The sequence below is a fragment of the Salarias fasciatus genome, chromosome 13, assembly GCF_902148845.1.
Source record: "Salarias fasciatus chromosome 13, fSalaFa1.1, whole genome shotgun sequence".
NCBI classification, from domain to species: Eukaryota; Metazoa; Chordata; class Actinopteri; order Blenniiformes; family Blenniidae; genus Salarias; species Salarias fasciatus.
In genome coordinates this window covers 8,873,913-8,901,464 of record NC_043757.1, presented here as the reverse complement: position 1 = coordinate 8,901,464, position 27,552 = coordinate 8,873,913, and the positions used below count along the sequence as shown (strand labels likewise).

The following is a 27,552-nucleotide window of genomic DNA, read 5'->3' as shown; positions in this document are numbered from 1 at the left end:
TGCATGTGATTGTAATTAATTTATCAAAATCGTGAAAATTAAAATAAAGGATTGGCAGGCTTGAGTATTCATACCTGATGGGAACAAAGCAGAAATCAGAATATAAATATGAGATGTAAAATAAGCACAATGTCATCAACACCTTCGACTAAAGTGTTTGTATTTATCACAAGACACAAGAAGAGGGGTTTGAGATAAGAGGTCACGTGCCTTCTCGGCCTTTGGAGAGAGGGTTAAATAACTGCAGCATACGCATAAGATACAACCATGGCCCTTTTCCTCCTCTGCCTTAAATTCCAGTTCATGTTTGGCTCAGTTCAAACGCACCGCAGTAACGTCAGGTATAATCGGCATAATTTTTTTATTAACCCCATGATATATATTGCAATATAAAAAAAAAAAAAATAGAGTAATTTTCATATCACTTGAAGCTACGCTGCCATCTTGTTAACCTGTTTGTTTCTCGTTTGTGATTGGTGGATGTGCTGTGTGTTTGACTGGTACCCTTGTCGGGAATGTTGACTATTGCGCCCAGATAGATTGTGACGGCGATGCTGAAACGATATATTTTGCAGCTCTGATCATGCTTTTCCACATTTTGTTATAAACCTTCCATATCTTAAACCTCGACACCAGCCGGCCGGCCAGTCATTTCTAGCATGTCGTCTGATATGCTCCCAGAAGTAACAGATGCACTGTACGTTGCACATTGTGCTCTGCTTCCACGTGACCCCAGTGATCAACAATACAGTACCACCTGGTCATCTCTCGGACTCTCAGAGGGGCGGCCCGGGAGACACCCCGCAGACCTGCGCCGGCCCCTCCAAATCCTCTTTTCTTCCCACGTTTCTGTGGATGTGACATTTACAGGAGAGCAGACGTGGGTTTATTTGCTGCCACTCTTGCCCCTGGCACAGGACCGCCGCTCACATCTGAAAGCTGGCTTTCAGGAGGGGCCAGGGGCGAAAGGCCGGATGCTTCGATTGTACGGATAAAAAGAAACATCTGCGTAAGAAAAGTCCTCCCCCCTCCTTTTTTAAATTTATTATTATAATAATACAATAAGAGGCACAAGAAAGAAAAGGAAAAACCCATGACATAATTTCTGGTTATCTAAGAAGCTGAGGCCGCATTTACATTTGCTTTTCATGCAGCGTCCATGTGTTCTTAGGGGCGATTCACTGGAGTATAACTAAGCTAGCATGGAGGATATCCAACCATTTAAATCAAGGCTCTGGGATTTTTACATAACACATCATTGGAGAGCATTGGTTTTTACATAAAGACAAAGACGGGCCACAAAGAGCCACTGGACGGGCGTCTTAGCCTGAGACGAGCCGCTGCGTGTGTTTTTTTTGCAGACTCTAAAGCTTCACGGTCCTGTGGTCACTGTTGTGCAGCGAGAACGCCTCTGCTCATACTCAGACAGCACGCAGACAGAAGAAAGCTGCTTATTTTTTTATACATCCTGCGTGTTGGAAAAGGGGGAAAAATGATTTTTTTTTTTTCCCCCTCTCTCTTCCTTTTTCCAAATACAACCTCAAAACCGAGCCCTCTCCTCCAGACTGAGCCGCTCTGCAGCCCCAGAAGAGACACCGTGAGCCCCCGGCCATCGATTGTACCTGTCATATTTTATAGATGCTTCACGGGATGGCTCATGATCGAGACGATGTTGCCCTCATTTGGGAAGAGTTGTGTTTGTACTAAGGGAGGAGGAAGGGCTCTTGATGCAGAGAAATGGGAGGGTGGGGGTCGGCTCCCGATCACTTCCTCTCACAAGTGACAAAGTAATGCCACTAAGATGCAGCACAACTCATATATTTCATTATGGGACTCTGCAATAGAGCTGTTTCTCATTGGGCAGCCAAGGATGCCACTTTGTCATTACAAGGCCACATGAGCGAGCCTACAGGCAGCGCCGGCCGGCCGGGCGGGTGGCGGAGGACAGAATCAACGCCGCCGCCGGACAGGAGCTGACTGATTACTTTTCCAGCTGACATGGACGCTCTGACAGCTCGTTCGCAGCGTCCTCAGGGAGGGTCCAGTTTGCTCAATACTGATTATTTGACATCAAAAGTTGCCCATGCCGAGGGTCACTGCACCGCAAATGTTGACGTATGTGTGTGCACGCATCTCCTTTCTCTCCTCCAAATTCTGGACACCGTTGTGAAAATTGTCAACTTGTATTGCGATTGTGTGCATGACGACTTTTTCAAAAGTTGATAAACATCAGCTGATGTTCGATTTTGGCCATTCACTCTTTCAAAGCCGCTGTTCTCAAAGATCAGTGCAAAAAACTTGGGAACCCTGTGGGATGTTGGCGCTAAACGCTCAGCAACCAAACTAAATTATGTCCATAACATCACAGGCTAACACGACTTTAAAAATGCTTCAATATGTAAAGCAAGAAAAGCCAAGTTCGATTGAAGTGCATCCAGTCATTATGAATCAAAAGTTTTAAAAAGTTCCTCCCAGGCTTTATTGAACTGCAGTGATCAGTTAAAATTACATTGCTTCCAGTCTCCCTACAGCCTGTGTGACCATAATTTAATCACTCCTTTCACAAATGAGGCCACGTGAATAGGCACAATATTGAATCAGATAAAAATATAGATTGATGAGCAGTCCATGACATTAGCAGCCTTTCCAAAATGCAGGGAAGGAGGGGGGGAAAAAAAAAAAAAAATCAATGCGCTCAAAGACCTGTCATTTGCATGAGGCCTCTTCTCCTAATGGGAATACTTTTATAGACGGGGAATTACAAGTTGAAATATTCTTTTTGATTATTGGACATCCATAGCCAAATATGATTTACATTAATGAGCATAAGTATATTAAAGACGTTGTATCCCCCGGCATCCGAAACAATTGAATAATGGCTCTGGCAACCCGGCGGGGGCCTGAGAAAATCGAGGGGGTAGAGACGGGTAATGTCACTTTAATTACTAATGGATATCTCAATTGTTCAGACTTTGATTTTTCATCTTTAGGAACAATCTAATAAGGCAAATATTCATCATCTTCATATCCCCTTTTAAAATGATGATTTTGTCAAGCCCCCCCCCCCCCCCTGGCTGACGTTATTTAAAGAAAGTGGCCGTTTACCACGCCGGCCTCTGACGGTTTATTTGAGGATCGCTTTCAAAAGATTATTCTCCTGCGGAGAGGGAACAAAGGCCTTTTCATGCCCAATTGCAGACGTCTGATACACTTAGAGCACAGCGGTTGACCCTGTTAGCGGGGGGCCCGACATTGTAAAATTTCTCTTTAGAACTCTAATTGCCGCACATATCGCTGCTCACAGTCCGCCGGCGAATGACTGTTACGCCGTGTTTCACTGGTAGCTTGATTAAATTGTGTGCGGCTGCAGTTTGACCTGAGCTTTATTGAAATTACAAAGTTACAGACCAATCTCATCCTGGATGTATGTAAAACGGTCGGCTGGGGGATGTAAAAGCGCTCTGCCTGCTTTGTTCCAAGGCTCTTGTAGTCTTTAAATTAAAATAACATGATGCTCAATCAGGGAACTGTTGACTCCTTAATGAGCTTACGCTTCTCTGTTTTTATTCCCAAACATGACTCATAGCCGATGTGAGGTGAGATACATTAAGAAATATAAGCCCCTGCAACAGTTTCTGGATATTTTTCAGCTTGAGCGTTCTTGTCGTTTTTGTTGTATTTTACGCTTTCGGCCAGCATCCATGTGAAGTGTTTGTCTTTGGCAAGTTGGGAGACAAAAATAGTGTCACTTCACTGTTCTCACTGCTAGATGTCCCTGCACTTTTCACCTCAAACTAAAACAATCAGACCAACAGTAAAAGGTTCAATATCCTGGATTTCGTCATGTTTTGCTGCACTCTTCACCACAATCATGCAATCCAAGGATGGAAGTCGGCAGTACATCTCCAGCTCAGTTAACATTCACCTTTCATTCATCAACGCTATTTGTTCAGTATTGAGAACGCACCCTTCAGACGTCCCGTGCACGCCTGACAACGGCGTTTACAAGCCTCCTCGGGCAATGCACAAGGAGGTTTTTGCAAAACATCTGCTCAATGTCGGTTTATTGCCCCGTTCCATATGCCACATGCTCAACGCCCCGGCTTCATTTCATATTTTTAATCCGTGAATTTATGCACGTCGTTTCTGCCTCGCAACGGGTCGTTTTTTCGCCCAACCTCATTAAGAGGTCAGCGGCGGCACAGGCCCCCACAGGTGTAATCCCATTTGCTTTGATCCTCTGTTTTTTTATGTCCTCGTTAAAAACTGCTGATATAGCAAGACCGCATTAGTAAATACGCCGTTGGAATACATATGAGCGTTAATCATTTCCCTCTAGTGATCAGAACTTACAGGAAGTTAGACATTAGATGGAAATAAAATGAATTCCCAACCTGTTTTTACGTTTGCAGCATTCTTATAAATGTCCCTACATGTGTTCAATCACGTTGCAGCCCGCCACATTTCTTGCTTATTGCTTTATCAGAAGACATTTGTTATGTCTGAACACAGAAACGAGCTGCTATTAGTGCATGTACCCAACATTTTTTACAAAGTTATCAAACTCCTCCATCAAGATTATGCCAGAGAAGACCAATCATGTGGTCTGGACCAAAGAAAAAGCCGCATTGTAAAGCAGCTCTTTTGAAAGTCTGAGTCATATCATGTAAACGCGTATTCACTTTTCTTTTCTTTTCTTTTTTTTTTTCTCCCCCTCTTGTTGAATGTCATTGCCGTGATGGTTTTATTGCCTTAGACCCCTCTGCCGGGCAGGTTAGAGGAGCGGCTGCACGACTGATGAGCATGGCAGGAAATTGGCAGATGGAAGCATCCATTTCACCGCTAATTAGGGGGTCCGGGGGCCCGCCGACTGACAGGGTTCAACTGGGCAATGTAGTGCCTGCCAGCTCCCATCCCGTGCGCTTTATAAAACGCTCTTTAATTCCCCGGCACAATATCATTAACTTTGTAAGTGGATGAACACAATGGACAAGCAATTTAATTAACTTCTACCATTGAATGTTGGAGGGGAGACTAAATGAAATTAATGCACAATATTTCCCAGCGAGGCAGCCAACCTTGGGAGTGGGTCTGGATTGTTGGCAGGTCAGGCGCTGCCGCGGGTTTGGCCAATTATGCCTTGTTTAGACCCATCCATAATATTTTCCTCAAAGGAAAATAAAATCAGTGGTTTTGAGATCAATCATGAGCGTGTGTCGCTCTGCATTCTGGGAGATTTTAGAATAATGAAGTGGGGAGCCCGGAAACGCTCAGCCGGGAGCTTCGAGAGTCAACGGGGACGAGATCCAGGTATCGTCACAGATCCATGCAGCAGTGGGAGGCTTATCTGAAGTAAATGATCAATACAATCCTGAACCCGAACTCTGTAACAAATCCAGAATGAAACATCTGAACAGCTTCAGTACCATTAAGCTGGTCCGAGGTTCCTTATTATTGACTCAGTAAAGGCATCTGTTATATATTATTATTATTATATTGTTATGTATATATTTTTTTTAAATTTACACAATGTTTCAAGCGCAAACACCTTGTTTTTGCGTTTTCAGAAAACTTTTGCATTTACACGGTAGTGTTCTGTCCGTTGACACAGTGACGGCAGGAACAGTGGAAATGATGCAGTTAGCAGGCCAGGCCGCAAGTTGCTGCTGTTGATTGTTTTTGGGATTAAGCCACACACACATATGGGCATAGAACTGTACGTCATCAACTTTCACAACGGCGGCGCTCAATTTAGACTGTCAACAGGTCTCCATTTGCATTCATCCATGTGTTTACTTAACAGCTGTCTTTTATTTAACTGAACATAACCTTGTCACTTAGCTGTATCTGTTAGCATCATACTATTAGGTTTGATTTAGGACATAAAAGTAATATTCGTTAATGCTTCTCGGAGTGTTAGGATTTACCAATTAATATCACTTAAAAAATTTTCCAAAGGCATCAAGAAACTCCAGTTGGCTGATACTCTCTAAATGGCTGGGAAAAATATCGTTTTTGCTTTGCTGTAAACTTTCACAGACCTCAGAGAATTCATCTTTAGACTTTTGCTCTCTGTACACAACAACAACGATTCCCCTTCTGACGGCAGTGTTTGAATATTGATCACCATTACACACTAAAGCAGAGAAACCACTGGTGTCAGCATGCCAGGTCGGTAGTTGGTGCTGTGTCTTAAAACTTCCAGATGGTGGTAGGATGAACACACTTTGCTAAAGAAAAACTATTAAATTCAGAAGAGTGAGAAACATAAGCATTACTCTGGGTTCTGGCATTGTTAATATTGTGAGTGTTTTCACTCAGGAAGCTGTTGCATGCCACTATCAGTAAATTCTAATTCCAACATCATGGTAACGGTAAATCAAAATACAATGTAAATTCACCCTTTTCATTTTAAAAACGTGTAAACAGGATTTCCTTTAAAAATTGTCTACGCTTTCCCCGAGCACCACTCTGATTCCTTCATATGATGAAGTGGTAGTTCTGCTTTTGACCTGTTGATTCAGAAACGTATATGATTATTCGAGCTTAAACGGCCTGATGGGACCACGTTTCTAGGCTTCGTTGGAGTCGATGTGATTTAGTATGGCCGGTCAAACAAAGGTTCAGGTGGCCTGCCGGGATCACAGCAGATCATGTGGAGTTCCTGTTTCAGTGCTGGAGGATCAATACTGGCGCTGCCCCGCTGTATAAACCAGGTTCCTTACACACAATGTCCTTCATGTCGAGGGGCAGGAGGAAGTGCAATGAGGAGGGGAAAACTTAACTTAAATCTTAATTAATCTGAGCTCACTATTGTACATTCAGGGGTCTGGATTCTGACCTTTCTTCCCTTTTACCTAAACCCCCCCCCCCCCCCCCCCATCGCCCTCCTTCAGGGCACCCTAGAGACAAGGGCTCCTTCAGGACGTGACGGATGGCTCCAACACCCAGGGCCGCTTTCAAATCACAGGAAGTGACAGAGGAAGTTTTAATGAGAGTTTTGTCTGTGTAGCCAGTCAGGCCTTCCAGGCAGCCGATGAATAATAGACACTGTGGCTCAATACACTGAATACTCAATCAATGGCAGAGGGAGAGAGGGCCTTGGCAAACTCTTATGGCAGGCTGGGGGTGGGCGGCGGGCTCACAACGGGGTAGGAAAACACTCCGGCCTCCTCTATCTCTGTGCTGGGGGTGGGGGGGTAAGAAAGAAATAAAAAAGAAATAAAAACAACAAGCTAGCTCTATTGATGCTGCTCACTTTTGTGGCGGGGTGTTTTCCTGGCTGGGGAGGAGGAGGGGATGACAAACAGGCTGTTTGTGCGAGTATCGGAGATTTGTGCGGAGAGGCTCCCGTGAAGGTGCTCTTCCAGCCCCCGACCCTGCATATCAATGGCTGCCTCGCCGGGACGCCACCAGCCCGTCTTCAAGCTGATTTTCCGAGTCTCGTAGCTGTCAGAGCGCGTCACTCGCCCCGCCATTGTCTGCCAAGGGGGGATTCGCCTCTTACACTTCTGATTGGGGGCGCGTCCGGGGGGGGGGGGGGGATTTTGGCGCGTATGATTGCCGGCGCTGTGTGACTAATGAGGATATTATGTACCTATTAGTCAGAGCTTATGCCCGTGCCTCGCTCGCTAAGCCGCTTTGACACCGCACGCGTGTCCTGATGTATCGCGACACCGTCCCGTCATGACAGCATATCTGATTGACCTTTACGATAAGACCGCGCCCGCGTGTGCACACATCCGCCAGCCGCTTCCGCCGCTGCTCGCGTGTCCGCGGGAAGCGGCGGCATTGCTCGGGCCGTGTGACAGATGAGGGGGCTCCAGGGAGCGTGGGGAGGTTTTCTCAGAGCAATGAGGTATAAACTGAAAAAACAGCCCATTCGGTGTCCGCGGCGTCCAGAAGGCAAAATGCCACGGAAATACCCCGAGGAGATATTTCTCTGAGGAGGCTGCCACCGGCTCTCACGCCCACTAAACCCTGATTGCAAGTATCGCTGTAAAGGAAGTGCTGGTAAACAAGCCGGAGATTATTCCTGCTGCTCCCGGTTATCGCCCAGGCTCGGCGACCTTGGCTCCAATAAAGCAGCAGAAGCTTTTTCGGCCGTGAGACGGAGTTTGAACAAGCATCCAAAACCAATAGCCTTTATCAGCCCAACTCATCTGGCTCATAAAACTGTTGCCACTTGGTTTGCCTTCAGCCGACTAATAGATTAATAAGTTTACCACTCGAGCTCTCACACGCAGTCTCCCAGCGTTCCAGGCAGACTCCCGTGTTTCATCCGAATCACAAGAGCATTTGGCTCCAGCTGCAGCCATAATGGGACTTATTTATCAAATATATATTTTCCAGTCTTAACACTTTAATCCAATTTTCTTTATAAAAGACCAGTTACAACTGAGTCATCTCATGAAGCTTGAAAAGGCAAATAGTTAATGAACCATGAATCCAACGCAGGCGAGCCAGACTCAGGTCTGAAGTAGGAATAGGGTTGAATATATCCTCGCAATAAAATCTCATTGCTAAAATGTTTACTTTATGCCTAAAACTCTAAATTTGACCATATGTACTGTATTTTTTCCCCCAGCTTTGACCGTTTCTTGAGATTTTACCTCAGTTCTTTTAAACTCTGTTTTAAAACTCTCTGCTTTCTAAACATTTATTCTGTATTTTTCTTTGTTGTTTTGTCCACCGGGCAGTGATGATGGACTGTGATGATCACGTTGGGGGAAAAAAAAAACATATTGCAAGATAAACGTCAGGAAACAAATTGCTAACATGTTTTATGGTCACATCTTATGAAACGAGCCCCAGGGGTGGCGTCTGCATTCATCATACGTCTGAAGTGCAAAAATCTGCTATTTTAGGGGGAAAAAATCCTTAAATGAGATTTAACTGGATGTTGAAGTCATTTGCTTTTATGGAGTTGCTTGATTTAATTTATTAAATGCAACATTGCTGTATTAAAATTATTGCGATGTTAAAAGCTGCAATAGTATAAATCTTTATTGCTACTTGACAACAAACCGTAAATCGCTGTAACTCAAATATCACTGCGTTACGTTTGGAAGCTGTGTATTGTGCGACGGCATAGACCAGGGGAGTCTGACACATTTTAGTTCTGCTGCCACATGGGCCACATACAGCCTGATTTACAGTAAAACTGTGCCATATTGACCTTGACATTTAAACTTTTAAGTTTTACCTTGTTGTGAGGCCGAGTATATGTTATGAAAATGTTTATGATTTCGCAGAACTCAAACAATTACTGTTTAAAATTGCTGCAGTCTCAACATAGAGGCTGTTTTATAGACACCCTTTAGGGCAAAATCCAGTGAAATCTCAAAAAAGTTCTCTAACTGCATGTTTTTACAAATGCGATATCTCACTGATATCTCATTTCTCAGCTCGAAACTCCTTTGAGATTTTTTACCATTTACTTGGTTTTTTAGCTGACCGGATTGGATCCTGTTGCGAGCCAGTTATGGTCCACGAGCCTCATGTTTGACACCCCTGGTATAGCTGGATTTATTCCCACAGGCCTCCGTATGGCTGCATGATTGATTACAACACTGCCGCATAGTGGTGAAGTTATTTTTCCATGTTTGTCGATAGCGGTTGATGGGCTGGTTTGTGGCGTATTGTGATTAATCCTGTGCTCCGCTCTCCGGCTCGTTTCAGGGCGCCGGGCGTCAGGGCCGGCCCGGGCTTCAGAGGCGCCCTAGGCGAGCCCGAGACGAGCGCCCCTTGGGAGCGTGTTTTTCGAGCGGTCCCGACATTTGTTGAGCGGGGGGGGGGGGGGCCCGAGGAGCGATGCCGAACAATACCGATCAGTGCCGGGCAGCGCCGAGGACGAGGAGCGCAGTGCGTCGGACCGCTGCACAGCGGGGCACACGGAGCACAGAGCGTCGTGGCGCCCCTTGTACGACCGCGGCGCCCCCCTCGGGACGTGGCGCCCTAGGCGGCCGTCTAGTTCGCCTATGCCTAGAGCCGGCCCTGCCGGGCGTCCTCACATGTGTTAAAAGAAAAAATACAAACACAACTTTGGTGCGATGTTCCAATGTCCAACTGAGTATCAAGTGAGACCAACACTTTTCAGAGGTCATGTGTTCGATTCCTCCTCGCCTCCTGTGTGTGAGCTCGGACCGTCGACTACATGCAGGTTGTTGAAACCTCCGAGTGGCTGCTGTTCGCGTGGAAACGGCCCTGAGTGTCCAAGCCGTCCTCTCTGGACACATGTTGCCAGGACGGCGGCCGCTCGCAGACCATTACCCTCTGGAGTGGTACAGTGACACCGGAGCGTGCACGTGTCAGCTCTCCCGGGACCGCGGCGCGCTCTCCTTTAGCGCAGATTGGAGGTGAGACCTTGAAGAAAAATTATTACTTTTATGTTTGCTTTATGGCTCATTTTTCACATTAAACACAGAAAATCCATGGCGGGGGTCACGGGATTCCCGCTTCCCGCCGTCGGCCGGGACTAATTCCTGCAGCCCTCGGTATCGATAAAGCATTCAGCGGAGCAAAGTAATGCACGCTATGTACTGCAGGCTCCCCGACTCTCTATTTCCCAGCAGCCAGTCTATTGGGACTTGTTCAAGTCCTGTTATCTGCTGGGGCTTTTGGAAATGTCAACCCCACACACACACACACACACACATGCGCGCGCACAGGCGGCGGTGTGTGTCGGTACACTCTTATCTGAGCCCGGCGCGGCCAACACGACTTGTGATAAGAGATAGCATTGCCAGATCGAGTCATAAAAGCCCCGCTTTTATGGCGCGGTTATTGTCTTTCTGTCTACAATTATAGCGATTACTCATTTCCCCCCTTTGCCTCCCTCGCGGCCCTCGCCGTGCACTTAATAGACTGCATTTTCCTAATGGAAAATTAAGTAGCCGCCGTGGCAGCCGGGTTTATAAATATGTAAAATATACTTTTAATTATTTCAAGTGAATCTGGCAGCTAATCAATAAAGAGGGACGTGACAAACATACGTTTGACACAGGCCATTGTAAAGCTACTGGTAAAAGATAAGCACGGCCTGTCAGCGCAGGCCGGCCCTAATGAATATTTGGAGCCTGTCATGTACAGAGACAAATGGATTAATTGCGCCCTGCTAATATAATAGGTTCTTCATGGAGAGAGAGCGAGAGAGAGAGAGAGAGAGAGAGAGAGAAGCAGCTGGGCTCTCAATCCCCCCCCCCCCCCCCCCCCCCCCCCCCAGCCTCAGATGAATATTTATCAGAGGTTGAGGGTTAAGTAGATTTTTGCGATTACACGGATAGCCACTTAAGCACAGTTGTTTATCATTTATTTGATAATTGATTAATTTGTTTGATGTCGTATTCGTTTTCTCTTCACTGGTCTGTGATGTTAAAAGAGGAGACCTGCAGGAGGGATGAGGAAGAGAGAAAGGAGCTCTTCCTCGTGGAGCTGGAGCAGAGTTACGAGCTTTTATCCGGCTACGCATAGCGTCTGGGAATAAAAACAGTTTGAGCCAATGATGATACGACTCTCTGTGTTCATTTCCAAATGAAATGAGTCCTTTCAAGTTTGAAGGTCTGTAGTTTTACGGCGGTCACTGTGCAGCACTCTGCTGTTTTTCACTCATTTCTTTAAATGGAACGTTTTTTTCTTCCTCATAGATTTTAATTTAATTTTATTTTCTCAACTACTTGTATCAAACTAAATCAAATCTGTAGAGTTGAAGGACAAAAAAACTCTGTAGTTACAGAAATTTACATTAAGCAGAAATAGTGTGTATGTGTGTGCGTGTGCGTATAATACTTGTGTGTGTGTGTAAAACATTTACAGTTCTTGTGTGTGTTTGTACTTGTTCTTCTTCACTTAGGAGTATAATCTGAATTTCTGCTTCTTACATTTTATTTTTTTTAGCCAATAGATCCATAATGAGCAGACAGAATGGACTTTTCCCATGTTTATTTTCTGTTTCTCATTCATTTCTGCTGCTGACTGTTCTTCCATTTTTGTGCCACTGAATTCTGCATGTCAGGTGATTCAAATATTTTCTCTTTAGCTAAAGGAAAAAAAAAAATTGGAATTATTTCCATGTCTCTTTTATTCTAAAAATACTGTCATTTTGAATTCCCACGTCAAACATATAGAGTCTGTGGGGAAAAAACATTCTACGGCTGTTCAGTCTTTGGTAATTCATCTGTTGATATTGAAGTAAGTTGTCATAAATTGTCCAGACCCATCTGCTTTATTTCTTGCTCTTTTATTTATTGCTTACTTCAGCTAATCTTGTCTGAGATAAGCTTTGCTTTTAATACACCGTTTGGAGGTTTTTATCAGTACCATTAAAGAGTAACAACATTTTCTCTGTGACTTATTGGATTTTATGCTATATATTCATAAAAAATATATGAAACTGAGTGGTGGGAACAATATCTTGGCTCTGTGTTCCTCTACAGTCTATTATGTAAGTGACAATAAATTTGATTTTGATATTGAACTGTCTGTAAGGCACAAAATAGAGAAAATGCTGCTTTTCCAGCAGAAGGAACCCGTTCGGTTTTGGTAAACGACTGCAGCCATTAATCATTTACGAAAATTTTTGTCTATTAATTTTGTCTCGGTCAAGTGGTCACACTGCTTTTGACTCGGCAGACAAATTGCAGACTACAATCTAATTTGCAATGAAAAGAAATACGTCCATTTTTTTATTCTCCTCCATCGCGCAATAATATTTCAGAATGGTCTTTTTTAGTTGACTACCCGCTGAAATATTCACACAAACAGCAGCAGTTAGCATAGTGGCAGCGTTTTGATGAATGGCACGGTTTTCCCTCCCTGGCCCTGTTTTCCGATCCATCTCCGTCTCCCAAGTCTGTTGTTGGCACTTTAAGGTGAAAGAGAACATAAAGACAAGTGAGCGAAAATAAGTGCCGGGGGCCTTTTCCTGGAAGCCGTCCTCTCGCAATGGGAAGCTGTGACCTTGAGTCCAGCCTTCGCCCAACGCCGCCATCGCCTCCCCCCCCTCCCTCCCCCGGAGCAGGGGACGGGAGGGGCCGGCGGTGGGCGGGAGAGCGGCGGAGGGGTTCGGGTCACCAGCCGCGGCTCCCATCAATTAAATGTGCGACAGTGTTTTTTTTTTTTTTTTTTTTTTTTTTTTCCCCGTCGCCTGAACTTATATGTCAAGGAGATGGGCAGGACCTCATGTTTGTGCTTTTGACAAATCAGCAAATGTTTAATCTCAAGATGTGCCGGCGGCTCATAAATAATGCAGCGGCCGGGCCGAGTCCAAACCACGGGGAAGAAGAAGGAGAAGAGGAAGAAAAGGTTCAGCGGGCCTGAGTGAGGGATAAGAACGCAGGAGGACGTTCAGATCTTTCTGCATTGGGCGTCTTCCTTCACGCACCTGAGCCGTTCCTCCCTGTGGCTCCTGGTCCGACGAGGTTTTCCCAGGAATCGTTCCTCTCCTCTGCCTCTCTAAGCAGAATTACCCCGAGCCCAAAGGTCCTCGCTATCTCAAAGACACAGGGGATTGAGCCTGAGCTTTGCCTCCATTTGCCCTAAATGTAAAGCGGCCAACAGAAAAGCAGTGTAGTGGACTGTGAACCGCATCAAATCCCCTCTTCTGCGAGACTCTCACTTCTTCCCACACACTTTGATTGGCTTGTCCGCCGACTGGGAAAGTTTCCTGATTGTTCACAGGGAAAATTAAGATTTTAAGCCTATTGAAGTTGATCTTTGCTCATTGAAAAGTCCATCTGAATGTGTCCTTTTGAGAGCTCAAATTGTTGACTCGTCACGTTAGGAGAGCGGCGGACAGGGGCGTGCGGAGACGGTGCTGGGCGTACTGTAACCGGGGCAGCGCTGCACCTGTTGTTGTGTAGCTTTGGCTGTTTGTGAAGTGTGCTGTGGAGTGTGCAAACGAGCTTTGCTTTCAGTCCACTTTATTAGTGGAGAGGGTTTTTTTTTTCTCTCTTTTGAATGCTTGAGAAAAGCTTTCGAACAACTCATAACAGGTGAAGGATCTCGCCTCGAGCTTTCCAGAATCAGTCGGCATAAACTCTCGAAAGGTTCAAGAGGTGAAGGCTTTATACGATTTGTACTCAAGAAAATTAGAATCTAGGATATGCAGCGGTCAAGCCACAGGTTGTTGTAACCAGTTATCAACCAAAACTTTTCATTAAATCAGATGAAAGCCTGAATGAAGTTGAACTATATGTCACCTTATTCCAAATGTTCTCCAATGTCAGATTTGGCCTGCTAGCATGGTGCGCTTCCTCTAAAAGTTGGTCAAGTTGCACCTCTGTCCCACTGAAAAATTAACTGAATGTAGACTTTCTACCAGGAAGGTGCTCAAAGCAGGTTGGTGTTATTTTGAATATTATGGTTTATGAATTGGAAGCTATCAAGAAAGGCCTCGTTCACTCGGCAGCGCTTTGAAGACGATGTCTGTTCACACAGAAACGTCAGAAATACATTAAATTATGTAGTTAGCATGCCAGGCCACAAGTGGGTGCTTTTTTTCTTAATGAAACGTCACACACGTGCTCAGAGAGCGGTTATGGTATAGGCATTAACGATGACGAGTACACAGACATTCATATGGGCAATATGGACTGGGAGACATGACACTCGACGCGGCCGCTGTTTTCTGCCGTGTTCAGAGAGCCATTTTCATAAAGTTGTGTTTTCAGTGACTCCGTGTGTCGTCGCCGTGTAAACGGACTCTCAGAATACAGCCAAAGTCTTGACTTGAAAAATGTGGTGTGGTCACCGGTAGCTGTTCTTATAATCCATCAGCGCCAACTGATTTCTTATTTCTGATTTTCTTCAGTACATCTTGTGGTGCTAAACGATAGAACGCCTGTATAAACTGTAGAATGATCACTATGGCAGTTGATGTCAGGCTAGATCATAAACAAGAAATAATTTGATGTCACTGTAATTTGCACATATCATTTCTTCCAGTATTACAATGAGGTGCTTTAAGTTTGAATCATTTCATCCAAAATGCTCCTAAATATCTCATGAACCTTTCTTTTTCTTGCAGGCTCTGGGAAGTTTCTACTTTATCCACGAGTCTTTGAAAAACATCCAGCAGTTTGATTTCAAAGGTGAGACACCCCTCTTCTTCTTCTTCTTCTTCTTCTTCTTCTTTCTCCTTCTGCTTCTTCTTCTTCTTCTTCTTTCTCCTTCTGCTTCCTCTTCCTCTTCTTCTTCTACTCATACATCACCGTCCTGAAATGAAATCTTCACATCACCCCCCCCTTAATCCGACCACTGCATGTCACACACACGCCATTCACAGGCTATTCCCGCTTCCATCAAAACCAGTGAGCTGAGATTGGCTTCGAGGCTAATGTAAAGGGAGCGGGACAGGATGGTAATGCTTATTAATATTAGGATTTAATTCATATGATTTCGGGCCGAACCGTAATGGCGTGCGGCAGGTTATTGGACAGTTACAGCGGTCTCATCAGCCTGCGGTGTCAGAGGGCCCCGGGGTCCGGCGACCGCGCTAATTAAAGACGGGATATAGATGTGGAGGCGCCTCGCTTCCTATTACGCCCCCGTCAGTATTAGCAGTGGTTACCCCCAGTGAAGGACAGGGCGACGGCAGGGGAGGGGGCCGACCACACACTGTGCACTGACGCACATGTACTTCAAGATTTGGGGGGAAAAAAGCGAAATTGGAAGTTTTTGTTTTGAGAATAAACCTGGAATTGATGAAGATGTTAAATGAAGGTGAAGCTTCTCATATGGTTTCATTATTATATTTTCTCCTCCTTTCATTTTCAAATCTGCATCCCTCAGAACGTCTCGGTTTATGAGCCGCTGTGCCTCCTGAACGACGCTCACTTCAAATATACTATTCTCATCTTGGATACTTGTCTGTTATTTTAACCATCTAATCTAACCAAAGATGAGAAAGATCCTCTTGGCTAACTTGAACACTTTAAACAGTTTTTACCAGGTAAGTGCAACTTTGAAAAAAAAAAATGTTAAGAATTGAGTTTAACGGTTAAATATCCGACATGACTGAAATGTTCGATGGGGAGGGAAAAAAAGCTGGAGTGGAAACATGAAGGCTTGATCCAGTTACGATGCAGCTTTGAGTTCGATGTACAGTTGAAAAAACAAAAAATTCACTCCAACATTTCAACTTATTTACACAGTTGTTTTTTCATCCACATTTCCCCTCCATGTCAGGCTGATCTGCTCCATCTTTTCTTTAACCGAGCATCGTGACTTTACCTTTTCCCTGGGTTGTCTGGTCGTCTTGCTGAAAAACAGCTTGTCTTTATTTTCATTTCGTTTCTACTTAATGCGACTTAAACAAACAGAATTCAGAAGCTTTGACCCTTAATTTCTTCTGCTTTGACTTAAAAATGTTCCTGCGGTTCCTGACAGAGATCTGAACCACTCAGTGTTCGTAAAGAATACTGACTTATCTCAAGACTGAGAAAGGTTTTTTTCCTCCTCTTTTGAATACTTGACGCAACCACGTGTGCAGAAAACAATACTGCATCCACATTAATAGGTTATGAACTGTAACAACTGTTGTGTCCCACAAAGTTGTGTAGAGATGCAAAAGCAGGGAAGAAAAAAACAACTCAAAGGCAAAGTGATCGTTTCAGACACCAGGAGTCCCGTCCAATAGACGGCAAACGCAGCAAGCAGACTCCAGAAGAGCAGCCACCGCCATCAACACTGCATTCCCTGTCACATCTCCTTTTCTTCCCCTTCAACCTCTGCTGTCCTGCTCACCGTGTGTCCCCCCTTCTCCCCAGCAGGGGGCGCAGTCGCCTGGTGAAGCCGAAATGGCTCCTGGCTTTCTGTCAGTGGAAATTAGAAGGCAGGTGTAGTAAAGTGAGCCTCCTGTTGTCTCCCCTCCCTCCCAGCCAAGAAGTTCAGGAAGGTGGTGGGGAAGGAAACCTGGTCGGAGACACTAGAAAGCACTCCTACGGTGGAGAAGGAGAAGTTCCCACAAGACTACTATCCAGAGGTGAGTTTGGGAGAAGATGTTCCAAAAAACAGCACTTCTTTTTTATTAACGTTTGTTTTTTTTCCTGCACGTCATCAACAGATCTTTTAGATTTTGAAAACTACTTTTCCCCCTTTGGTCTCCATTTCTATGAACATGTTTAAACAGACTGAACCCTTTTTAATTACAAGACATTTAAAGGCCTGCGATAAATAATGAAGATCTTCAGCAGTCATACTGATATGAATGAATTACATCATCAGAGTCACAGAAGCAGGAAATCAGTCCCATGACCTCCTGAAGTTCCCAGCATTGATCTTTAGTCAGCCTGTCTTCATATGAAACAATCTGTAACATTAATTCCTTCCATTTTTTTAATATCCGCCAGAGGATGTACTTTTCCACACTCTGAGGATCTTTTGATTTTCTCCATGTGGGGAAATCCTGCAGATCAAATCATCCCCCTGAAATTCTCATCATGTAAAGAAGAAAGTCCCGCCGCGTGATCCGCCACCCGCTCGCCCCGCGTCCGCCTGTTTTTTCCCGCCCCCCCCCCCGGCCGTGCTGATATAGTAATAAAGAGCACGGCGGCCCGCGTGTCATCCCCGCACTCCCCACTCATCTGTCAACCATGCTCCGCCGGCCGCCTCGCCGAATATATGCAAAGCAGATGGATACGGCCCCCTTCACACACTTCCCCCCAATTTCCGTCTCTTTCACACACGGTGGGACACCCGGCTCCACCCCGCTTCAACCTCCCCGACTCACACACACACACACGCGCATTCACACAAGCAAGCTTCACACACACACACACACTCCCCCCCTCGCACGGTTTTCCGGAGATGATCTAAAACCAATTACGCTGATTGAGGCTGCGAGCGGAGCCATTTAAAATGATTACGGCGAAGCATTGTTCTGCATTTAACGGGACGAGCAGGAAAGAATGAAATAAATAAGGAAAAACAAGCCCGGCGCGACGCGAGAAGGATGAGGGGAGTGATGTAGGGAGAAAGAAGGTGTAGCTGGAGAAGAGGAGGAGGAGGAGGAGGAGAGGGGTGCAGATGAGAAAAGTTTTGCCCGGTGATTTATGCCTCTTTCCCGGCCGGGATATGAATCTGGGATGATGCTCCAGAGAGCAGCACTCCAGATAATGTTAGCCCATTTAAAAAGAGCAGATTTGTGTAGTCTATCAGGGTCGCAGAGTATTTTTTTTTTTTTCTTTCCCTCCTGCCCACCCGCCTCCATGCCCTCCCTCCCTCCTCCCCCTCCCCCTCCTCTTCCTCCTCCTCCTCCTCCTCCTCCGGCCCCTCCGTAGTGAGAAATTGGTTGTTATCATAGATCACAGATACTGCTCAAACCTCTTATGAAAGATGAATTAATTTCACTAATGCCTTAATGCAAAGCTCTCATGAGGGAGGCAGACTGGTGATAACCCCTGCCTCGTCCCCGCTTCCTCCGCCCGTGATTTATGCCCTCTTTTAGTAGATGAAACCGCCTAGATTTGCCATCCATCTGCAGCTTTGAGGAATCCTATTACACGGGGATCTTGGATCGGACAGGACGCCCACACACACACACACACACACACACACGCGCGCGCATGCACAGAGCAGTCCAAAATCAGTGGGACTTTTTTGGATGGCGGTGTGCGGAGTAATTGTTGTGACAAATGTGGGAGGATACTCCAACTACACCATTAAAAGGTATCAAAAGGAACACAGGGGAGGGGGCAGGTGTCTTTGTTACTCCCTCATAGCTAATTTTTCTTGCACAAATAAAACAAGCTTCATTCCATTGATGTGGTCGGGGTGTTTCTCCCCCTCCAAAGTGGCTGCGGAGAGAAAAGATGCTTGTCTGTTACCTTTACTGTCACGCATTAATAAAGTGTCACCGCTCATGACATCATGGCGAGGAGGGAAAAGGGGGGGGTGGGGGGGTTGGTGTTTGTGTGAGTGTTTAAAACAACAGCAAGATGTCATTCAGTGCATTCCCGTGCACCTTCAGGACTGACGGGAGGCGTAGGCGCAGCACGTCGGAGGAATCGGCACGTTGTCTTCGGCTTGTTCGTCTCGTTTTGAAATTGAAAGAAGTGAAATTTCACGGCAGTAAAATGACCTGAAGGAAGAGTTGAAGCATTGACCAGTCGGCTCTGTCTTTGCTACGTGTGGTTTGACTCCTGACTGTACAAAATACTGAAAATAACCACCTGCACTGTATAATGGAGACTTTTTAAAAATTATGTCAAGCATATTAATAGTCGCTTAGTCTGTTTTAATGTGGAATTTACAAAAATGGACAGTAAAAAAATGCAAAATCCTTTCTCTTTCACCCATCAAAGTCACATCCATTGACGTCTTACAGCGTGTTAATGGTTGCGCTCTCCCAGGTAGCACCGCTTTAAGGAACCTGAACATGCAGATTTAATCCACAAAGGAGGCATGTTTACTTCTCATCATTTGTTGATGGTTTTTGCCGTCTAGAATCTCATGGTATAGAGCAGCAGCATTATAACAAACACGTAGACTCGTCCTAACAAGATGCAGCAACAGGAAGTCCATGGACGGTAAGGTAGCAGATATTTTGGCGTTATGATATCAGCTGAAACATCAGTCTTCCAGCAGTCCAGGTTAGAAATCGATGTAGGCTAAGTGTCTGACAGCAGCATGCATATAGCGGAGGACCTCCTTGTAACTCCAACCCGTTCTGTTCATGCAGCTGCAGTAGAACATCAGGAGGACGTCGGTGAGGTCAGTTTAAGATGTTCCTCATGAGCCCGACCACATTTTCAGCCAATCATGTGTCATCAAGCTTGCAGCCGACATTACAGTATGAAGAAAACTACCACAGGGGTCAGTCCTTTAGGGTTACAGTGTCGCTGTCAGTGACCTGCAGTTGTACCCTGATCACCTCAGTGCCCGGTAGCTACTTCACTGCACACACAAACGTAGGCGGCGTGAGCATCGGTGTGTGTGTGCTGGAGGGCCTCGGAGAATCACAATCTGATAATAACTGGTATTTCTAACATCTTTTTTTCAGAAAATAAGACGTTGCTTTATGCAACACTAGAAGGAGCCCGTGTACCATCTCAGTGTGAGGGTGAATGAGAAAACTTTGTGCTAAATTTGAAGTATTTCCTCTGTTGGGATATTGTGTTGAAAAGAGTCAGATATTTCAGTGGATGGATAGTTTTGAAAGTGAATGAATACGGCTGTCGTTGGGTGAAGGATGAACTAAACCTCCGTGCTTATTTATGTGGAAATTACAGTTTCTCAGTCAAGCCATAGTTATCATCGTATGGAAGCTTGTATCCTTACTTTTCAACACATGCTAACTCATGAGTCATGCTTTTAGTGATAATTGCTGCTTATATTTGCACCATTTTCTATTTTGATTTATGTTTGCAAAACTTTCTCCCTTCAGAACTTTTGAGCAACAGAAGAACTTTGTCAAGATCGCCAATTGAGACATAAATATCTTGAAGAATTTTCAGTTCATAAGCGGAAACTGATAATCAGCTTAAATCAACCTGGCTTATTACGAGATGGTTTCTGCAAACAACGCATTTCTTGAAAATCTTTAAAGAAGCTTCCAGCGCAGGGGAGTTATGAAGTCTCTGACTGTAGCGACACCTAGTGGTGTTCACGTGTTAGTTTTACGGTATTTTGCTTAAAAGCATTCAGATAAAATTCCCCGAGGTACTGCCACACTTTTCAGGAAGGGAATCAAAGGAAGTGAAGTAAACACTGTTCCTGGACATGAACGCGTCCTTATTTCCATTTCTGAAGTCTCTTCTGGTAGCTTGCAGTGGAAGTTACAGGTGTTCAGGCAAGAAAGTATCACTATAATACCTGAACGTACAGTGGTGGAAACTCACCCCGTCAGTTATGAACTCATTACTTATGTGCTGATTTTAAATAGGATTTTCCAGTTTGATAGTCACAGTTTTATGGAATTTGTCGTTTCTTTGTCATCAAAATGTGTAATAAATGTATAAAAATTTGTGGCAATTCCTTCAGTCAGATTTACAGCCACTTCCAATAAACCCTTCAGAGTTATTCTGCTCTCCTTTTAGAAATCTTGGTGTATTTTGCGGCGTAATGTTTTTTCTCTCACTTTTTGAGTTCAGTGCAGATTTGACTCTGAACAGTTTGGAACAGTATATTTGGAATTATTTATATGATTAGCAGTGAAAATGTGGCGGTGCAGGAAGCGTGCAGACGTCAGGTCTGTGGAGGTCCTGAGCGCCGCCTCCACTGGTGTGTGTGAATGTGTGTGTGAGTGGGTGAATGTGAATCACTCTGGGCGCTGCTCAAGCAGTGGAAAAGCGCTACACAGGTGAAACCCCTTTACTATTTCACCATGCTGGGCCTGGTGGACTAAATGTCGACTGCAGTGTCACTTCATGGCGGTCTTGTGTTGGTTTTTGCCTTTTTGTTGACGTGTTTGGATTCAAACCGGAATCAGAAGCTGAACTGTAAACTGCAGTAATTGGGTCAGGCATTTCAGAAAACGCTTTACTACATCACCCCAAGGTTTATTGTAATGTTTTCTCCTCTTCTGGTCCAACCTGCTTGGAACCCAAATGGCATCAATCACGTCTTGTGGTGCGGTAAACAAGCCACTTATTGTTCATTTACCGACACGGCTTTCCGTTTATGCTTTTCAAAAGTGCCCAAACTCGGTGTCAGAAAAAAAAATAATATGGGGACAAACGACTTCCAGTCAGTCTTTATGCTCGCGGCCGTTCCTCCCCCAAGTTTGATTCTGATTTAAGTGACAGCCTCTCCATATGCAAAACATGAGTTCTTTCCGTAATCCTCCTCTGAGTTATGGCTGTGAGCGCAGAGGTGGGGGGGCTCGGCCAGGAAAGGCGAGGAAACATTAATTGAAATGCTGAATAAGAAGGAAGTGGACAAAATTGTGGGCACATTCCTTTTGAAAGGTCGGCGTGATGGATTTGGCGGCTTGTCGTTTCCAGTTGTTCCGTCAATCTCTCCGGCTCCCCGGTGGGGAATTTTATATTTATTTGTTTGGTGCAGTAATACACGCCTCCAAAAAAAAGAAAAAAGGAGCCATTGCATCATAAGGATTTGTCATTGCCTTATATAAATAAAGTATACGACCCAGACCTTAATGTGCCCTTGCTATTGATTGTTTTACACAAGCGTAGGAGGGGGGGAAAAAAGAAAAGAGAAGAAGAAAATAGCAGACAGGCTGTAGATCAACATCCGGACGAGTTTGTGTTTTGGCACAGTGAGCTCGTCCATTAAAGTGTCGGCTCGACACCCGTTGCCCCCCCACCCCCCACAAGTTTACTAGCTTTCACTAAAGTTAACTTCGTTCCTGTTTACCTCCTTTTTGACGTAAAACGCCACGCGCTGATTCATGGACGCAGCGGTAAGGAGATGAAGTCATTTAAAGCGGCGTTTGCTCGTGAAACGCTCTCGGCATTCATCACCGAACGAGACACCTGTGACACAGATGCCGCTCACGGTGACAGGCGTGATCCATGGGACGGGGAGGGAGCTCATAAAAGTGGGGCTAATGCCCCGAATAAGCCTGTTTTTTTTTTTTTTTTCCTTTGGTATGCAAGATGAAGGAAATGACGCTGGTTTGAAAAATCCAGATTCTTCTCAAGGTGCTTGAATGCAACTCTCAGACGGGCCATTTTTACACCTGCATGACAGACATTGCTCTCTGTGCTCCGTGTTCATATTTATCCCACCACACACACACACACAGATGTATGTTCATGTGCTGTCCAGTCATGTAAGCGGTTCAAGAGGCCGCCCCGGCCCGCCTCGCCCCCCCCGCCTCACTGGGTGATGGAATAAAGATAAATGCGACTGTCTGCTGGGGCTCAAATCAATCAGCGTTTGTGTGTATTACTTATTACTCACAGTGCATTTCTGTCACACGGCTTTTGTGAAGGACCCCCCCCATCTGCCACCTCCCTCTCCTAGACTTTTCTATAACCCCCCCCCCCCCCCCCGGGGGGGGGGGGGGGGGGGGGGCACCATAATGTTATTTATGGGGTCGAGCTTCAGCTGAAATATAAGAAAGGTCAAAAAATCAAACGGGATGACCAGCACTGTGATGGGAGGGTGTTTTCAGACAATGGATGTGAGTATCTGTATCTGTATATATATGTGTGTGTGTGTGTGTGTGTCACATATGACATTTCGTCGGGGGGGGGGGTAATTTTCCAATGATCACAGCCAGAGGTTCATGTCGTAGTTTTTTTTAGTCAATCTGATGTTTTTTTCTTCATCTCCTCCTCCCGCTTTATCTTTTTCCATTCATATTTTTCACTCTCTTTCCAAGTGTGTGTGTGTGTGTAAGTGTGTGTCCGCAATATGGTGGTCAGTCAGCGTAATATTACCAAACATCCAACGATTGCCCCCGCCGCCCCGCCCCTCCTCCACGCGGCCGCCGTTCATCACTGTCATGGGCGGAGACGCCATCACTGACCTGTGGAAGGTCAGCCAATGTCACCCCGAGCCTTGCGACCTTTTACCGTTGCCCTCCGACTCCAGCCATCAACCCCACCAGCCGCCGCCGCCGCCATCCCCAGCAGGACCCCCCCCCCACCCTCGCTCCCCAGTGACTCTTTATAGCCGCTGCACCTGATCTATGATATTATTAGACGTGACCCAGCCATTCTACCCGGATATGTCTTCTGTTTAAAATCACCAACTGGTACGTTTGAAAAGATCACGATGTGTAAATACGCGTCCAGCTATCACTGCGAGGACCGACTTTTAGATTAAAACCAGTGGACTGAGGACGGTTTAAAAAGCGAAGACTTTTCTCTCCTTTTTTTTTGGCCTTTTTGGACTATTCAGGACTAAATGACTGCAGAAATAATTATGTTCTTGGTATTTTTACACCACATGTCACCATTCTAATTATATATAAAATATATAAATATATATACATATTGAAAGCACAGAACTTTCTCTCAGGACTGCGTAGTTCTTTTTTTTCTTTAACAAAGATTCCGGTATTAATTTTTATCTGAATTGGAGTTCCAGTTGCTCATACATCCAGAGCTGTTCAGGCTATAATGAGAAACTAGGAATAATAAGTATGCTCACAGCGACAGCCATATACTGTCTCTTATTATGGAGTATTTTTATTAAGCTCTCACTTCATTATTGTGCAAACAAAGGATGCTGTAGGTTGGTCTCAAACTCTTCTTTTCCATTGTTTTGTATTGATGTGGTGATTGTGGAGGGTAGGGGTGACACAAAGAGTTGGCATAGCCGGTAAAAGCCAGGGTGTCACAGGGCAGTTGTTCCAAAAGTGGTTTTTACCCTGAAAACCCTCTTGGCTTCAAGAAAATCTGTAAACACTTTCCATAGAACTGATCTGAAAAATCAGTGCAGTGACGCAAAACGCTGGTGCAGTCTGAGCAACGTCATCAGACTGGTCTGGTCTGCACTCTCAAAGTGCCTCTAATGGTTTTATTTGACACGTGCGGATTTAATTTTGACAACCTCACAGCAGACAAAGCCCCGAACCCACCGTTTGACCCCTGACCTCCTCCCAAGGGGGTCCCAGACCCCAGGTGGGGAACCACTGCTGTAGGACTGCATTATGGGAAAGGGTGTCATTGGGGTATTGAGGATATCTTTTCTTATTGGGAATTACTACCATTAATTTGTGTTTTTAAAAAAGAAAAAAACTGTCATAGTAAACAGTTCTTCTGCTCATGTGTGAGTAGATGGATACTAACAACAGTTTTGCCTCCAGAGGGTCATGACTGGGTTTGTGTTCGGCTCCTAACTGTAGAGGTCAAAGGGCAGGAGCGTGCATTACATTGATGAGTCGGCCCCACAAACAGTGCTGAACAGGTCTGGGCTTGTTTTTAAGAGGCCGGGCTGCAGATGATGATGACGATGATGATGATGTTTCAGCAGGACATTAAATGGAGCCGGACAGCATCTGTGCTCCAGCTGCAGGGAGAACGTCATGACACCATCAGATACTTCCCCTCCTCTCCGATTTGATTGATCGTGCGAGATGATCGTCTCAGCCGGACACACAATGGAAGCACTTACATTGTGATTTTAGAGATGATCATTTCACTTCTGCGCTGCTTCCCCGCGTCGTTAATCTGCGTGTTTATTTACCCGGCGTGCACGGGGCGGGTCGGGAGCGCGTGTTTCACGAGCGAGCGAGCGGCGGCGGCGCAGCAGAGGCAGGAGGGGTCAATCAGTCATACGTGGAGGAAATGGGGCAATCTGGGGCCGGGTGTCAGGAAAGTGATGGATTTTAATGCTGCGATTGTAGTTAATGGCTCTTTAAATTAAATCGAGATTAAACGTCTCTGGCGGCAGTCGGAGCTGGTACAGGCACTGAGCAGGCCCAGCCAACACACACTCCCTCCTCATCCTCAGACACTTTCTTTCCTCAACTTTGCCCGCACAAACACACAAACACCCGGCCGTAGTGGTGGATTTGTCATGCGCAGGGACGTGCATACATTTTCTGTGTGATTAGCCTCCACCACATCTGTTTCTCTTTAATGGATTCATTCAGTTTGAAACCTTTTTTATTTATTTTTTTTTTAATTCCTAACGCAGAAGGTCAGTCTGTGTTGCCGCACTCATATCTAATTCCATTTGCTCCTTTCAAAGTCACAATATTGGGACAGTGAGTTATAATTGGGCCCATACATCCTGCCGAGCCAGTATGGATTAATCCAAGTATGCTAATGTAATTCAATTTGATACAGTTAATCTTGTACTAATGCAGATTGAAAGATGTGAGGCGCAATCAAATACCTCTTAGCCCTTTAATTTGCATCTGAGGCTTTTTTTTTTTTCCTTAAATAAAATTAGTCAATTTGTAATTATGTGACCTGGCCCATAATTAGTTTATTCATCACTGCAGTTAACTCCCCATTAGGAGCATCAGAGAGAGCAATAAGCAGAAAAAAAGGAGAGGGAGAGAGAGGTTGAGGGGAGAAAAGAGGACTTATTTCTCCTTTCACAGGGAGAACACTCGCAGTATCAATTAGTCTGCCGTTTAATCAGCGGCTTCACAGTGAATCATGTGCTGTTTGAGAGCCGTCCTCGACTTGAGATTGGATAATTAGCCTCAGGTTGGGAAACAGCTGCGAACCCGGAGGATGCTTTTACCTCCCACTTCCTCCACATGCCAGATATCTGAGTCAGACTGAACCTCTGTAAACGCAAGGTGGAACTTTTCGAAAACGCTCTGGCGCCACTCTTAATTTTATGGCAGTGTCTCGTACGTTGATAAAATGTTTGTCTGAATTTAATGTCTAATTCAAGGAAGGAAATGTGGAGGAAACGTTTTGCGGACGTCTTCACTTGACACAGTGAAGCCCTGGTGGAATTCCACCATTGTCATGCTAAATTGAGTCTGTCTCTGTCTCTGCAGTCCAAGTGGTCCAGAAAGGGATTCATCAGAACTCGATGGGCCCTGGCTGACTGGTGAGTTTTATTAATGGCTCTCTGTCCCACCTCATCGATGCTCCATCTTTACCACTGTATCTGTGTGAGGAGGAATGAAGACCCGGCGGCGTCCGGTCACGTTCGGCTTCGCCCGCCGCCAGCTGCAGGGCAGACGGAGGAAAACAGCGGGAGGAAGAAGGGGGGGGGGGGCTACATAGCTGAATCCTCTCCGGACAGCGTGCCGCAGGAGAAGGGAGCAGCGGGGGATTCGATTAGACGTAATCGCGTTACGTCAAGCAGTTGCATATGACAGATGACAAAAAACATTACTTGCAATTGAACCTGCGCGGGACTGAACACAAGCGCTCAGTCCAAGTGTACAGAGCTGGAGGGGGGGAGGGGGGGAGGGAAGACATGGGGATTGTAATCTAATAGAGGGATGACATGAGAACTAAAGAGCTGAAACGGTAAGCATTTAATAGGAGCATGACGTTTGACGAGAGAGAGAGAGAGGCAGAGAGAGAGAGAGGGGGTCCGCCGAAGAATGGGAGATCAGATCAGAGACAGGATAGAGGCAGATCGTCAGCACCGGGCCTGGATTTCATTTGTTCCGGGTGTCGCTGCAGAATAACCCCCAGGAGATAAAGATCGTATCCTCTGTTGGGGGGGGAGGGCGTGCTAACAAAACACTGGGTTGATAAGATCAGCTGGGAGGAGTTCATCACTGTACTCTGACTTATCAGAGTCTTTATTACTCAGATAGAGGGTTTGTGGCTTCATGCATGAAAAATCAGAGACAGAGGAAGTCCAAACATACAGAGAGACATTCCAAGACCTTTTTCCCCCTGACTCACTTGTTATGTTGTTTCTTTGGTTTAATCATTTAAGACACATTTTTCTTTTTCTTTAGTCTTTTTCTCTTACATACAAAAGTGTCCTTCTTAAAAACTATTCCGAATATTATTTGTTATTGTCAATAGCAGAGCTTTGATTAATGTTTCATGGATAAATCTTCTTGGTTTAGAAAGAAACATTCCTTAGACATTGTATGTAAAAATCACTCCATGATAAACTAATTCAGTGCTGAAAACACTGCAAATTAAAATTCCAAAAAGGTTTTGCATTTCAATTTAAACTGTGGCTTTTTTCAGAGGCAACTTGTGA

General features: G+C 45.2%; 1 protein-coding gene across 2 annotated transcripts in view; it reads left to right on the top strand.

The window, feature by feature from the left end:
• Positions 1–27,552, top strand: part of inpp5a (inositol polyphosphate-5-phosphatase A) — a 153,935-nt gene that overhangs the window by 68,470 nt on the left and 57,913 nt on the right. For both annotated transcript variants that reach the window (XM_030106190.1, XM_030106191.1), the window contains exons 5-7: positions 15,026–15,089; positions 16,878–16,981; positions 26,375–26,427. In XM_030106190.1, the coding sequence (XP_029962050.1) occupies positions 15,026–15,089; positions 16,878–16,981; positions 26,375–26,427 (221 nt within the window). The remainder of the gene's footprint in view (positions 1–15,025; positions 15,090–16,877; positions 16,982–26,374; positions 26,428–27,552) is intronic.